General features: G+C 34.9%; 1 protein-coding gene across 23 annotated transcripts in view; it reads right to left on the reverse strand.

The window, feature by feature from the left end:
- The window catches only part of LOC106870506 (ras-specific guanine nucleotide-releasing factor RalGPS1), a 203,746-nt gene that overhangs the window by 37,473 nt on the left and 148,781 nt on the right, over positions 1-17,492 (reverse strand). For all 23 annotated transcript variants that reach the window (XM_089360603.1, XM_089360599.1, XM_089360594.1 and 20 more), the window contains 4 exons: positions 14,450-14,500; positions 7,239-7,322; positions 1,116-1,205; positions 92-184 (listed from right to left, as the gene is read on the reverse strand). In XM_089360603.1, coding sequence (XP_089216729.1) covers positions 92-184; positions 1,116-1,205; positions 7,239-7,322; positions 14,450-14,500 — 318 coding nt within the window. The remainder of the gene's footprint in view (positions 1-91; positions 185-1,115; positions 1,206-7,238; positions 7,323-14,449; positions 14,501-17,492) is intronic.

A 17,492-nucleotide genomic window follows, 5' to 3' on the forward strand; every position in this document is an offset into this window, starting at 1 on the left:
TGTATAACATAGATCGACTCAATCAGAGCTCACTGAGGCAACACAACAAAATATAAAAGCAAGTAACTAAAATCAGATGAATTCCACTTACCATCCATGTCTTGGACAATCTGAATATTGCAGCACTCTGAAGAGCTGATAACACAGCCATCACTGAGTGTAAATTGTTCATGTCAAGTAATTTCTGAAATAAAAGAAACAAAAAGCAAGCCTTATACATGAGCATATGGGTGTTAATGAAGTTGTACAAATATACTTTTACACATAGTATAATGCACACACATACACATACAGATCTAAATGAAAAAAAAGTACTTAAATATCCTTGTAGGTTGAGCTTATTCTATTACTCAAACCTGAAGCTAAACCTCCATTGCTAATCTGAGTTTTCCCATTCTTCAACACCACAAGACTCAGAGTAGCTATAAAATGGAGTCTCAACTTCAAATAAATAAACATTGGTGTTCTGTATTTTAGTCCTACCCATAAACAGGCCAAATGGAGTTTCTATGCAGTCAGACAACCTACAATAAATTAGCAACTAAATCTACCGCAAATCCTTGCAACTGTTTTTTTTTTTTTTAAAGTTTGATCATAGGTCTGCAAGTCTGCTTGACCAGGGCTGATGTAGGATTAACCAACAACACTGGAGAAATCCATAGGTTGTTGTCCTACCATTTAAAGAGCCAATGGGGTGGGGTGCATGCGCTTGTCATGGGCATGTGCGCTTGTCATGGGCATGTGCGCTTGTCATGGGCATGTGCGCTTGTCATGGGCATGTGCGCTTGTCATGGGCATGTGCGCTTGTCATGGGCATGTGCGCTTGTCCAGGTCGTATGTCTCTCTCATGAGTGTATGTTATTGTTATTTGGTGCCATGCATGTGTGTTGAATATATGTTGTATGTTGCAAGCTGTTTTGTATTTTGCAAATTATACTTATCCTAACTTACATAAAATACAACTCCTACCTAAGAAGCCATGACGGATCTTATTTTTACCCTAGTGTATTCCCCCTTCCCCTCACCTCTCTCTCACACTTTATAGAAGCTTTCCAATCTTCATCACTCAATTCAGAATTAAAGAAAAACAGCTCAATATTAAACACGAAACTTACTCTGGCTATTTTTATGAAGTGAGCTAATACTTCCGCTCTTGTTTTCAATGTTAAGCAGCTAAGAATTTCTCTCTGCACCCAGAAATTCACCTGCAAAAAAAGAAGAAAAAAGGGCTTACAAATGGAAAAAAAGAGAAGGAAAAATGAATACTGGAATGAATATATTTTAGAGTTGTACGTGTTTTGCAAAGTATGTGATGAAAGATAATATAATTAAGCCAAGGCTGTGGAGCCAGAGTCAGAAGCGATTACAGGGTTACTAAATAGGGAGTCAATAAAAAAGGAACCAAATCTGACTGATTAAATGTAATATAATACTTTCAAATTTCCAATTTCACAGAAATCAAATTAACCAGTTCTACAAATAACTAATTTCAAAATAATCAAATGAGATTTAAAGGTTTCTGTGAAAGAGAATCTGGTTGAAGCAATTTTGTTTCAAAGAACATGATGTCAGTAAATTGGGGGAGGGTGTTAAACTCCAATTCAACACATAGTTTTTTTTAATCAATTTTGTAAAAATAAACTTTTTAATCTTCTACGATGTAGTTTTATTTCATATCATCTTTCATATTACATCCCTCTCTCTTTTATATTTAAACACTGCTTTAATCTTAATAAGGAAGAGCTATGAATTTAATTACTTTTAAAAATGAACATTTGTTAGGTTGATTTAGGTGCTCAAAGATCTAAAGTACATCAATGTTAAAACTAAAAGACTAAACTCATAAACAAGGACATTCCTAATTTTCCTTTGTCGTAGTTTTATAATTTATTACTTTTAACAAAAAACAGGCCCCCACATATTTTCAACACTCAAACCCTCACATTTACATTCTTATAATTGTAACCCTCCATGTCCATCTCAAATCATATGCATAAAGGACCACATCAAATCATGTGTCCCATATACTCTGCCATTATTCCATTCTGTTCTCCCTTTCCCTCTATTTTCCCCTAGCTATTTGATATCAACATCCATCATTTGCTCACCATTTATTCACCTCTTACTATCCACCACGCTCTCATCCCAATTACAGTTTCTACCATCACATTATTGCTTTCTTCTCCTGTCACTATTGCTCTCCACTGATCAGTTCTCGGCCAAATAGAAAAGAACAAGTGAACACATACATCGTAAAAGGGTGACAACTTCTAATCTTACAGGGTACAATACAACTCCACCTGTTAGTGTTATCTTAATACCACTTGAGATACTCTGTAAAATGGTTTGTGAACAAATGAAGCTGTGGGGATGAAGGGATCTTTTAGTCTTGTCAAAGATATGGCAATCTCCTTGGTGCTAGGACTATGATAAAAGGCACCCAATAAACTCTGAAAAGTTGTTGATGTTATGAAGGACATCCAGCTGTAGAAATCAATGCCAACAAGTGAAACTTAAAAGCATCCAACCCATCAAAGAGAACACAAATGGTTAACCAAACCACTCCAACATGGAAAGCAGGCACAAGATGAAAAACATGGGAAGAAGAGGAATGTATACTACTAAGTATCAAAGTCATTTTTGCTGCTGTACAGTTTGGTCACTGTTATATTCCATCTTTTGTAGATGTACAATAGACTGATACATAATCATATATATAATTAATAATCAATATATATATATGATACAAAATACAAAATAAAACGACAGTGAATACAATGGTATTGGTGTGGGTTTCTTTTAATAAAATAAGCATATAAATATTGAAATAAATATCAAAATAAAATAAAAAGTAATTCATAAATATTTAGGAAGTAGAAAATATGATACTGGTTTGCAACAGAGCTGCATATGATCTGATAAAGACAAGAGAGTCACTAATACAATTGACTTTTGTTGAGGTCTAACTAAATAATCCCAGGACAGAGTACATTTGTACTAATGAGAAATATTTCACAGGAACTTTAGAATAATGTGATGAAGATGGTGTGGAGTAGGGGTTGACTGGAGTAGGATGGTGTAGTAGGGAATCAAATGGAAGTAGAATAGAATGATAGAGTGGCATAGTGTGGTGTGAAGTGACATGATGGTAGTGCAGCATGACTGGCACAAGTGGAGATTTTCTATCTGAAGTGGTGTTATGTGATGTGGAGTAGCATTACAGCATGCACAGTGGAGTGGCGTCTGATGCAGAATGGAGTGGAATGAGGTGCAGAGTAGAGTGATGGCATGAGGAAGAGACTGATGGTGGGAGCAGTGAGAGGGGCTGAGCATGTGAGATAAGAAACCTATGAGTGAGTGAATGGACAAAGTGTAAAAATCATGTATTCAAAACAAATCACCTGAATGAAATAAATTAATACATTCACAGATCAAGAAAATAAAATGATGCCCAAGGTTCCTCATAACATGCTTTCTTTCTTCAATTACCCATACCTACATCTACATTTGAAGGCATGTGGCTTAGTGGTTAAGGTACTCATCTCATGATAAGGTCATGAGTTCAATTCCTGGTGGCACATTGTGTCCTTGAGCAAGACACTTTATTTCACGTTGCTCCAGTCTACTCAGCTGGCAAAAAAATATGTAGTACTTGTATTTCAAAAGACCAGCCTTGTCGCATTCTGAATCTCCAAGAACTACATTAAGGATATGCAGGTTTGTGGAGTGCTCAGCCACTTTTGCACATTGATTTCACAAACAGGCTGTTCTGCTGATTGAATCAACTGCAAACTTCATCACCATAACCAAGAGAGTGCCAATACATTATTTACAATAGACAGATAGGTGTCCTCATCTTGCTTGCTGTTATCACAACATTTCAGTTTTAGTATACAGGACATCCGTATACCACAAGCCAACCTTCATTGGACAATACCTCAGCTTCAATTCCCACCATCCATGCAGTATAAAGAGAGGGATTGCTCAGTGCCTAAAACATCGAGCAAACACTATAAGTAGCGATCCCGATACACACCAGGAAGAAATGATCAGGTTAAGAAACAATCTACCTAAAGAATATACTATCCACTCCAATTAGGAAGAGGAGAGAGAATGAAACCCTTAAACTGAGTACAGTCAGTCTACCTTATGTTAAAGGGCCTCTTGGAAAAGATACAAAAGATGTGTGGTCCATATGACATCAGGACAGTATTGAGGAGTAATACAACACTTCGCAAATATCTTCTCCGAGTAAAACCATCCATAAAAAATATGGCCCAAAACTGCATGCACTCTATCCCAAGCAGTTGTGGTAGGCTATACAAAGGTGAAACATGCTGCCCCCTTAAAGTAAGGGTAGAGGAATATCATAAAGCTGTGTGTGACAAGGGGATGTTGAAAAATCAGGTATAGCTGATCGTGTATAGAAAAACGGAGACCACCTCCCACTGTGGGATGAATTTAAAATAACTGATAGAGAACACCACTGGAAAATACAAAAATTAAAAGGGGCTGCACATATGCTATAACACAATAACCTTCTAAGCAGACCTAGTGCAGATATGAATATAATATGGGAACCAGTATTAAGAAAAGATAAAATACTAGCTTTATAAGCCCTAAAATTCACCCAATAATTGCCTACAGGTATATAGTGTAGTGGATAAGAGCGCAGGCTATTACCCTTGTATTCTAAGTTCAATCCCAGGCAGGGATCAATAATACATTTAGCATGTAAAAAAAACTATCTTATTTAACTGTGATGGATTGGTGTCTTATTTAACTGTGATGGATTGTTGTGATCTCAGTCACTTCTATCTGTCATAGAAACCAGGTAAGAGGCCTTTTGAGTCCTTGGACTCTAGACAGTATTCACAATATTCACAATTATCTTCTATCTTCTTGTTTCATTCATTAGGCTGCAACCATGCTAAGGCACCACCTTCAAGGATTTTTAGCTGAATGAATCAACCCCAGTACTTTTTCTTTTTTAAGCTTGGTACTTTTATTAATTATCAGTCTGTTTTGCCAAACTGCTAAGGTATGGTGGCATAAACACACCAGGCATTGCTGTGTGATTAATGAGTTCACTTTGCCAACACAAACATGTGGCCCTAGAATTCATTTAGTGTCTTTTACTGTTATTTCAGTATGAGAAATAACTTGAGTGGAGTTTGGTAGATAGAAAATGTTTGGTAACCATTGTGTGGGTGTGCGCACATGTGAGTGTGCAAATGTGTGCATGTGTGTGTGCGTGTGTGCAAGTGTGTGCAAGTTGATGTGTGTGAGTTTGCATGTACTTATGCATGCATATGTTCATGCATATATGTGCAAGTGCAGTTATGGCCATGTGATTAGGAAGTACATTTTGCAACTATGAAGTTTTGCACTTGTTCCCGCTGCATTGTGCTGCGGGACAGTGTATTCTTGGACTGACCAATGCCTTGTGAGAGAAATTTGTATGTGGAAACCATGGGAGATTCATCATCGAGGTGGGGCTCGAGTATTCATGTCCTCCCATATCCTGCCATTGTTTACAAGCTGTGAAAACGTTATTAATGCCACTATAGAAAATCTGCCTTGACAAGTCTCATTTGACCTATTTTAATATGGAAATATGAATGTAGTAGTTGTTGTTGTGGTGGTGGTGGTGGTGGTGGTGGTGGTGGTCATGGTGCTGTATTTATGTGGACATATTTTTCATCAATTTATACCTCTGTAGGATATAACCATCAGCAACAGAAAACAAAATAGTAAAAAATCGTGTTTTATGGATGAAATCCTTTGCATTGAGTTAAGATACATCCTAGAGATTTTTGTCATCAAAAATGCAGTGAAGGAGGGCGAGCTGGCAGAAACATTAGCACGCCAGGTGAAATGCTTAAGCTGTTACATTCTGAGTTCAAATTCCGCCGAGGTCGATTTTGCCTTTCATCCTCTCAGGGTTGATAAATTAAGTACCAGTTATGTACTGGGGTCGATGTAATCGACTTAATCCCTTTGTCTGTCCTTGTTTGTCCCCTCTATGTTTAGCCCCTTGTGTGCAATAAAGAAATAAGAAATGCAGTGAACCAGTACTTGGTTTGTTACAAAAATATTAACTAATGACATTAATAACAAATTGTAATAGTAAATGAATCTGTTATCTCATTTTAGTCATTGGACTGCGGCCAGTTAGGCTACTACCTTGAAGCATTTATTTGAACAAATTGACTCCAGTATTTATCTTTAAGTCTGGCACTTGTGCTATCTGTCTCTTTTACTGAACTGCTAAGCCAGAGATGCGTAAACAAACCAACACTGGTTATCAAGCAGTGGAATATCAAGCATGGAATGGAAAGACACAGATGCCCACACATGCACATGTGATGGGCTTCCATATAGTTTCCTTCTCACAAATTCACTCACATGACATTGGTCAGCCAAGGGCTTTAGAAGAAGACACTTGCTCAAGGTGTCATGCAGTGGGACTGAACTCAAAACCAGGCAGTTGCAAAGTGTGCTTCTTAAGCACACAGCTATGCCTATACCTATACAAATAAAATCCCCAGTAAATTAAACTTAACACATCTACATCTACATCTCATGTTACAAGCAAACATTCATTCTCTACTAAAAACCCTCAAAACTAATGTACCTTAAGACTGCATTAACCTCCAGCTTCTTATTTCTATCTAACTTTAAGAGGGTTCCCTCATGCTACACAGTAATGTTTTTTGTCTATAGAGACAACAACATACACACACCCACACAGAGTAATAGAGGGTTCCCTTTTCCCATTATTTATAAAAACATTCAAAAATGTGTAGCACAGCTCTCTTCTACAAAACTAGTCTGACCATTTATTTCGCTCTTTCATAGAAAAACAAATTAATGACCCAATTACTCTTTATCAAGCATTCAACCAGCCAACTACTATGGTTTCATTTTGATTTAAATAATTATGAACTTTTAAACAGCAAAACCTGTATATAAAATAAAATAAAATAAAATAAAATAAAATGGGGGGAAAAAAAACAAGAAAAACGAATCTTCTCTACATAGTTATCAATGCAACTATTAATGCCTCTAAGAATACTTGTGAAGCACAATGGAAACTAGGAAAACAGGAAATGAAAATCAGAACTGAATACATTGTTAAATGATCAGAGAAAGCATGAACATGCAGACTGTAGGAGATAAGAAGAGTATATAGATGTGTGTGTTCAGCTCCAATACGTCAATTGATAACAACTTACATGATTGAATCGCCGAGTAAAAGCTACTACATTGGGGGCTTTGATCAACTTTTCTTTTGTGGTCCATGCACAAGAAGTCAGCTCCTACAATACATGAAAGCAAATTTGAGATTAAATAAAAGGCATTTAAGAGAATATTTTTCTTTTTCTTCTTTTTTTTTGAGGGGGTGGGAATGTTCTTGTAAAATAGATATGAAAATCCAAGTAAAATTTTTAAATAACTTTAAATACATTAAAAAAAATCTCCCTGAAAGTATTCTAAATAAATATATAAGAAATACCACATACTGACAAAATTTAATAAACATTTTGTTTCTTATTCATCATCATCATTTAATATCCGCTTTCCATGCTAGCATGGGTTGGACGATTTGACTGAGGATGGGCGAACCAGATGGCTGCACCAGGCACCAATCTGATCAGGCAGAATTTCTACAGCTGGATGCCCTTCCTAATGCCAACCACTCAGAGAGTGTAGTGGGTGCTTTTACTTGCCACCGGCATGAGGGCCAGTCTGGCGGTACTGGCAATGGCCACGCTCAAATGGTGTTTTTTACGTGCCACCTGCACAGGAGTCAGTCCAGTGGTACTGGCAACAACTTCGCTCGAATGTTTTGTTCTTGTGCCACCGGCACAAGTGCCAGTAAGGCAACGCTGGTATCAATCATGTTCAAATGGTGCTTTTTATGTGCCACCGGCATGGAAGCCAGACAGCTGCTCTGGCAATGATCCCACTTGGATGGTGCTGTTAGCGCTCCACTGGCACGGGTGCCAGCCATCGAATTTGATTCAATTTCAATATCACTTGTCCCAACAGGTCTTCGCAAGCAGAGTTTAGTATCCAATGAAGAAAGGTTGGCATGGGTGCCAGTCGTCGAATTTTATTCGATTTCACTTGCTTCAACAGGTCTTCGCAAGCAGGGTTTTGTGTCCAAAGAAGGAAAGGTACGCATAAGTGGGCTGGCTACACCCTTGGTAAAGGCCATGGGTTATGGTCTCACTTGTCTTGCCAGGTCTTCTCACACACAGCATATATATATTCATATTTTTATAAAAAGGAACTAAAGACATATAATCATTGTCATTTAGCATTCATTTTTCACACTGGTATGGGTTGGACAGGTCAGCATGATCCAATGAGTTGAAGGATTGTGTTGTGCTCCAATGTCTGTTTATACATGCTTTCTACAGCTGAATGCCTTTCCTAATGCTAACCACTTTACGAAAGTGTACCAAGTGAGTGCTCTTTTCATGGTACCAGTACTAGTTAGGCCATCTTGCAATTTCAAAAATAAGGGCTTGAAGTGGCCCCTATAACTGGAGAAGAATAGAAGAGGGAGAGTGAATAGAGGAATAGAGAAGGAAGGGATTAGTGTCAGGGGTTAGTGAGGAAGGGAAGAACAGTATAAAGTGATAAGGTGAATTGTGTAGATCAGGGGTTATTTTGCTTGTGGTTCCCTTGAGAGCTATCTTATCTAGGGACCCCATATATGCACATGTAAGTTTTTGAAATAAAATATTTGTTTGTAGGTTAGTAAAAACTAACAATGAAACAATTTCGTTTTATTCATAACAAATTCCAAATACAAATCGTGAAAATTTCAATAAATACAGGTACCTCTCATAGGGTGACACGTAAAAGCACCCACTACACTCTCTGAGTGGTTGGCGTTAGGAAGGGCATCCAGCTGTAGAAACTGCCAAATCAGATTGGAGCCTGATGTAGCCATCTGGTTTCACCAGTCCTCAGTCAAATCGTCCAACCCATGCTAGCATGGAAAGCGGACGTTAAACGACGACGACGACGACAGACCCACAAATTACAATTTTTAATTGTGGAGCCCCTAAAAGCTTCTGTGGACCCCAGTTGGGAACCCCTAGTGTAGATGGTCCAGGGCTATTCTACATGGATGGGAAGTGTGAGGGAAAAACAAGAACGGTAAAAATAGATGAGGGTGGCAAGAGAAATCCAGAGTTGTCATTGAAGGAAATAGAGGTGTAAGGGTGAGGTGTGTATGTGAGTAGACCAGAGAAGAGAGATGAGAGAGAGTGGTATTGAGGCGGCAGAGAAGCTATGGGGAGAGGACAGTGAGAGAAAAAGAGGTAGAGGATGGAATAGTGGATGAATGCAATGCAGTATGAACAATGAAGGGGGAGAGAAGCTGGAGAGTATCAGAGAGGGGAGGGGTGTAGAACAGTGTGAATACAGAGAAAACAAGCTACAAAATTAAAACAGTAGCGCCCAATTTTGGAATTTGGTAAAACTGAAATATTGGCCAATAAAACATTGGTAAAACCAGAGATTTGAATATAAGCTATGTAACAATTCTTCAAACTTAGTAGCACAATGATTATAATATATATATATATATATATATATATATATATATATATATATATACACACACACATACATACACACACACAGATAATGATCCTATATTTAGAAACTTATAAACACATTATAATATACCAACACTCAGCATCTGATGTACAAGAAATGCAATTATAGAGCCCTAAAGTAACATGATATATTTAGACAATCTGCCAGCATTCTCATTCTCTTTCTAAATCTCTTATAATAAAAGGATTTGGGGAAAATGAAATTAGATATACTTCTTTAATTCTAAATATGCTTATTTTGAGTGAATGTGCATGCACACACATTTTGATATCCTCTTATCATAGTAGACATTCATTCCCAACTGAACATAAAATATACCTAAAACATAGAATTAGCTTTCTTTAATAAAATACTTCAAGTTTTTGTTTAAAACAGGAAGTAAGGTTTGCAAGTCAAAAATATTCCTGCCTTTCTTGTACAACAAACATAGATAAGCTCAGCACTTTACTTGTAAAGAAGTAACAGTGAATAAAGGATATATTTAAAGAGATGTAAGCTGGTAATTGTTTTTGCATCCTTGTTAAATTTTTTCCCAAACAGTAGCTTATAAGTTCACAATTTTATCAACAGAGAAGTAAAATAACAGGAAGCTAGTTACAGTAATATTTCTAGCACAGAAACACTGTCTCTTATGGTTAGAAAATATAAAACAACACAATGCACCCACAGAATAAAATAGGAAGTAGCACAATTAATGAATGTTTCGATAACTGCAACTCTGAACGAATTATGAAAAAAAAATGGAAAAGAAAATAACAACATGTATTTCTTTCCTATCTTCCTTCTTATTTTTTAAAAAGGAAAACAGGGAAAGGAAGAGACGATGGAGGGGGGGGGGGGGGGGGTGAACACTACAAGAAGATATAGTGTAAACAATTTGTTATTGGCAACAAATATAAGAGGCTAGCCACAAATCATTCTTGGAAAAAAACCAAACTCTCACAGAATCCCCACTCGGTAGTAAATAGTATGGGGAATAGCAGAAAACATGGTAGTAGCTGCTCCCCAGCTTGTTATTACTTTCAATACCAATCTGTCAATGAGTACTCATGTTTCTGTCTGGAGATTAATTGGAGAGTGAAATATTTGACCTTAACAACATTCAGGAAATACCTCAGTAGATAAACTGTACAGCAGCCAGATACTGAGGCGGAGGAGGAGAAAGAGGAGTGGACTAGGAAAGAGATCTTTTATAGCTCCCTAATGATCAGAGAAATTTTACATCTCAATTATGACATTTCAAGTAGATTACCATTAAAAACACTATGTAATGAGATTAAGTAAACTTACATGGCAATAAAATTACAAATTCTACCGAGCATTCCAGAAGAAACAGAATGTTTAACATCATAAGTTCAATATACTAAAGTTGAACTGTGAATGGAGGTCAATGGAACAATTTACATTCAATTTCATTAGAAACTAAATGACTATGTCAAAATATAAGGAGATCTAATGTCAGAAAGTATCCTGGAAAAATGTAGAAAAGTAAGTGTGTGTGTGTGTGAGAGAGAGAGAGAGGGAGAGGGAGAGGGAGAGAGAGAGAGAGAGAGAGAGAGAGAAAGAAAGAAATAAAGAGAGAGAGAGAGAAAGAAAGAAATAAAGAGAGAGAGAGAGAGAAAGAAAGAGAGTGAGAGAGAAATAGAGAGAGAGAAAGAGAAAGAAAGAGAGAGAGAGTGGAAACAAAGAGAAAGAAAGAGAAATAAAGAGAGAGAGAAAGAGAAAAAGAAAGAAACAGAAAGGGAGAGATACCCTTCAAAATTACACATTATTTAGTCATTTTATGACCATATTTCTAATAAAATAATTCTTTTATTCTTTAATTTCTTTTTTTCAATTAGTGGATTAAAGCCATAATGGAGCTTTAACTCTCAGTCCTTCTTCTAAGTTTGGTATTTACTTATTCAATTAGTCTTTTTTTACCAAACAGTCAAGCTATACGGACATTAAAAAAAAACAACCTATCTCTGACAGCAGGAGTCAAATGTGTGCGCACACACGCATGCACACCCACCCACACAACTGGCGGTCCATCAGTTACAATGACAAGGCTTCCAGTTGATCTGATCAACAGAACACCCTGCTCATAAAACTAATGTGCAAGTGGCTGAGCACTCCACAGACACATGTACCTTTAATGTAGTTCTCAGGAAGATTCAGTGTGACACAATGTGACAAGGCTGGCCCTTTTGAATTACAGGTAAGTGAACAGAAGCATCAAGAAATGAAGCTTTTTGCTTAAGAAAACGAGATACTGCTTAATCCAGAAAACAAACTCATGATCTAGCAATCACGAGTGCAACACCCTAACCACTAGGCCACGCATCTTCACACACACACAATATACATACATATATCATCATCATCATCGTTTAACGTCTGCTTTCCATGCTAGCATGGGTTGGACAATTTGACTGAGGACCGGCAAGCCAGAAGGCTGCACCAGGCTCCAATCTGATCTGGCAGAGTTTCTACAGCTAGATGCTCTTCCTAACGCCAACCACTCCGAGAGTGTAGTGGGTGCTTTTACGTACCACCGGCACAAGGGCCAGTCACACGGCACTGGCAATGGCCACGCTCAAAAAGGTGTTTTTTATGTGCCACCTGCACAAGAGCCAGTCCAGCGGCACTGGCAATGACCTCGCTCGAATGATTTTCTAATGTGCCACCAGCACAAGTGCTAGAAGGCGACGCTGGCAATGATTACGCTCTAATGGTGCTATTTACGGGCCATTAGCACGGAAGCCAGACAGCCGCTCTGGCAATGAACACACTCGACAGTGTTGTTAGCGAAAAGTTGACAGTGACTTTGAAGTTTCAGCTTGCTTGCATTAATTAGCTGAAGATTAATTTTGTTTTTTTTTTGTTTTTTTTTTTCTTGGTGTAAACCGAATATTAATTTACTGCAACCGAATGAAATACTTGCTAAAATAAGGAAAGCATTTTATTAGCAGCAACATTGGACGAAAGGCCACAATAGATGTCATCCTTGACTCCATTGCGCCAATTGTTGTTGTTGGCACTCCGTCGCTTACGACATCGAGGGTCCCAGTTGATCCTATCAACGGAACAGCCTGCTAGTGAAATCAACATGCAAGTGGCTGAGTACTCCACAGACACGTGTACCCTTAACGTAGTTCTCGGGGATATTCAGCGTGACACAGTGTGACAAGGCTGACCCTTTGAATTACAGGCACAACAGAAACAGGAAGTAAGAGTGAGAGAAAGTTGTGGTGAAAGAGTATAGCAGGGTTCGCCATCATCCCCTGCCTGAACCTCGTGGAGCTTTAGGTGTTTTCGCTCAATAAGCACTCACAATGGTCTGGGAATCGAAACCACGATCCTATGACCACGAGTCCGCGAGCCCTAACCACTGGGCCATTGCGCCAATAACAAAATATCAAAAAACAAAAAAAAACAAAAAATGGTCATAGCTGGAATGTTTTTGATCGGCGCTGACAACACTTAAATTATGTCTTTTCTAGTCACAGATGTAAACAAAAACATCATTGTATCTACTTCTAGGTAAGACAGAGCTACTGAAAGTGTATAAATAATTGAAATGTACCGAATTATGTCCAGTTACTGTTAGATCAATTCTTTGACCCTATGGCATTGACATAAGGTAGCACCAATAGCAAGAGTCAAACCATAGACTCTTCATGCAAGTCAACACTAATAAGTCATTTTATACTATTTTACAATAATTTTTGTATGAAGAAACTATTTTGTATGAAGCCGAATTTTTGTATGAAGAAACTATTATTTCATGATAATAATAATAAAAAAATTAAACAGCAATCATATTCCTGTTCAAAACTGTCAAAACATGTTAAAAATCAGAAAAATTTCTAAATTTCTAATGTAAATTTGTAAGAGGAAAAGATTAAAAATTAGGTAATTTAAATATGTTTTTTATTTCTTTCCCTAAAATGCTAAAACATAATTTTTTAATAATATAATACATAGTTTTTAATAACAGATAAAGTTTATAAATAACTTTTTGAAGATATTTTTAGACTATAACCTCAGTTCTAATCTAAAAACTAATCTTGACCAAAGTTATAAGTTTTCCCACTTATTTCTAATCTAAATGACAAAACAGTGATTCAAGTAGAATTAGATAGGTAAAGTTCATAAATAACTGCTTTTCAAATTAGGCCAGAAATGTGGGGGAGGGGAATGACTGATTATATCAAATCCAATATTTGACTAGTATTTTATTTTATCAATCTCCAAAGGATGAATGACAAAGCTGACCTTAGCAGGATTTAGAATCAATATGAAGCAGCACAATACTACAAGGCATTTTTATTTAATACTTTGACAAATCTGTTAACTCACTGCTCTAAATAATTGTTTCTAAATTAGGTATGTCAGAAACTTGCGGGGAAGAAATAGTCAATCATATCAACTCCAAAACTTAACAAGTATTTTATTTTATTGACCTTTTATTGACGAAAGGTGCGGTTGACCTCAGTAGAAATTGAACTCAAAACAAAGAACCAGAGCAAATACCACAGGGCTCTAATGATTCTGCCAATTGACCAACCGTAATGAAACTAAATTCATGTAGAATTCCTTTATATGTTTCAGCCCAAGGCTGTGGCTAAATAGAAGCATCTCTATTTAAAAAAAAAAAAAAACCCAAAGCCATCTGTACATCAAAATCAAAGTTTACTAGATGAATTCATAGCAGAACAATGACCATTAAAAGCTAAAAGCAAAAACAGAATTTTCAACAATCTGATGATAAAAAATTAAATTAACACAAAAAGCAAAGTCATAAAAAAAAAAGTTTCTTTACCTCAGGTTGTATTGCTTGAAAGACAGGTAAATCCAATAAAGTTATTTGACTCTGGAAAATGAGGAAAGAAAGATATTCACAAAATGTGCCGATGATGAAATGAGCATTACTTATCTAATTGTAAATAAGTATAAATTAGCAGAGACACTCAGCATTGCTTGGGATTAAAATGGCATAGTTTGTGTGTATGTATATATATATATATATATATATATATATATATTACAGTTATGTTGATATGGGAAAGTGCAGTATTGACGGCAAAACATTTGTGGAATAAATGATGGCCTAATTCAACTAAGCGACATGCTATGCATCTGTTTGGAGCATCCCAGGCCCTAACCTGTCATGGAAAATTGGGGGTGACAGGTATGCGATTTTTGAACACACTGAAAAGCTATCCGTGAATATGCTCTCCTTTGCGCCAGTTGGTGCTACGTCTAATACAACCCATGGTTTGAAGTTTTGACACCTCCTTTGGGTTTGCTATCCTACATCACTTAAAGTAAATTTGGAGTAACTGTGGTTGTTCATTTGTGGGTAACAGGGAACACTTGCTTTAAACTTTGAATGGCAGCATAAATCCATGTTCAACCATCTCTTTAGATGCACCAAATGATGTCATTTGAAATGCAGAATTGTATTGTCTGATTTTGTTCAGAAAATCCTTTGACTGGATGGAAGCAGCTTCCAGAAGATCCATAAGAGTTTGAGGAGCTGATAGTGCTGGCAATCATACCTTACTGCCTGAGCAGCACATGCCATTAGTTTCATTTGGAAATTTTAAAGCTTTGCAGAAATGACAGTTTGAGTTTAGCACACCAATTTGGACAAAATTATCATTTTTATAAGAATGGGATGGATCATATCTGAAAGCAGCTCCAGGGGTTGTGAAGAATGAATTTGTATGTAGTCTCTTTCTGAGAGCTATTCTATTGGACCTCTAATCATTAAAACATTTTATTGATCTAGCATTAAGTGCTGAAGCATGCATTTACCGATCTTGGGAGAGTCTCCTCTCCCTTCTCTCTTGAGACTCCATCTGACATGCTGCAGCATGCCTTTGCTGATCTTAAGAGTCTCATCTCGCTTCAGTCTTGAGACACCATTTCATGTGTTGGAGCATGCATTTGCTGATCTTGAGAAAGTCTCATCTCCCTTCTCTCTTGAGACTCTCACCTTCAGTTTTCTTCAATTCTCCTTGCCTTATACTTGTTTCTGAAGAGATTACGTATTTTCTTTGGTGGCATATCTTTTCAATATTGTAAACAAAAATTTTGAACATAGAAAAAAATTATACATTAATCTCTATTTTTGTGGGCAGTTGTATGTATGTAGCATGTCCTTACTTTTGTATGCAGTATAAAGTAACGAAATATAAGCAAATTAACCAAATAGAAGCGCATGTATGAACTGCTTTTTGATGGCAAATGCTACAATCTTAGTGTTATCATGTTAGAATTAAAAGTGAAACAATATTATATCACAGAAAAAGTGGGGGATGGGGGTGGACATGAATCAAGTAAAGAAAAAGACCAATGAAAGCCAAAAGTGTGTGCACAGTATACAGAATAAAACATAAAAAGACAAGAATGTGAAAAGTAAAAGAGCCTTAAAAGATGTAAAACAATTTCAAAGTTGATAAAATAGCAAACTCCTGGCTCCATCACCATGAATTTGTACTTCTAGGGTACAGGACACCCCATAAAAAAAAAAAAAAAATTTTTTAATTGTATTTCTATAACAAGCAATGTGTTTCAGAGCATAATTCAGTTAGAACAATCCTTATTTCATAATAGTCTAAACGTTTCAGATCGCTTCACTGATAGCTTAAGTGAAGTGTATTCTTCCAGGCTTATAAGCATATTTAAATTATGTTATTTAGTAATACAAAAAGTTTAAGGTATAATTGCCCCAAGTTAGAACAACTGGCAAATCAAGCCTCCAGATTGTGTAGCTTTCTTAACATAGCTGAAAGAACTAATGACTTAATTGGAGTAAAAAAAATGTTTAATTTAGCAATAACAATAGTCATCAGACAACATTTTTACTTCCATATTGTCCATAAATGCATACTTTGTACTTAACATTATATATATACTATATATATATATATATATGTATATATATATATATATATATATATATGTATATATATATATATATATATATATATTATATATATATATATATATATATATATGTATATATATATATATATATATATATATATATATATATATATGTATATATATATATATATATATATATGTATATATATATATATATATATGTATATATATATATATATATATATATATATATATATATATATATGTATATATATATATATATATATGTATATATATATATATATATATATGTATATATATATATATATATGTATATATATATATATATATATGTATATATATATATATATATATGTATATATATATATATATATGTATATATATATATATATATGTATATATATATATATATATATGTATATATATATATATATATGTATATATATATATATATATATGTATATATATATATATATATGTATATATATATATATATATGTATATATATATATATATATGTATATATATATATATGTATATATATATATATATAATATATATATATATATATATATATATATATATATATATATATATATATATATATATATGTATATTATATATATATATATGTATATATATATATTATATATGTATATATATATATATATATATATATATGTATATATATATATATATATATATATATATGTATATATATATATATATATATATGTATATATATATATATATATATATATATATATATGTATATATATATATATATATATATATATATATATGTATATATATTATATATATATATATGTATATATATATATATATATATATATATATATATATATATATATATAGTATATATATATTATATATATATATATATGTATATATATATATATATATATATATATATATATATATGTATATAT

The sequence above is a fragment of the Octopus bimaculoides genome, chromosome 1, assembly GCF_046866305.1.
Source record: "Octopus bimaculoides isolate indiv1 chromosome 1, ASM4686630v1, whole genome shotgun sequence".
Taxonomy (NCBI): Eukaryota; Metazoa; Mollusca; class Cephalopoda; order Octopoda; family Octopodidae; genus Octopus; species Octopus bimaculoides.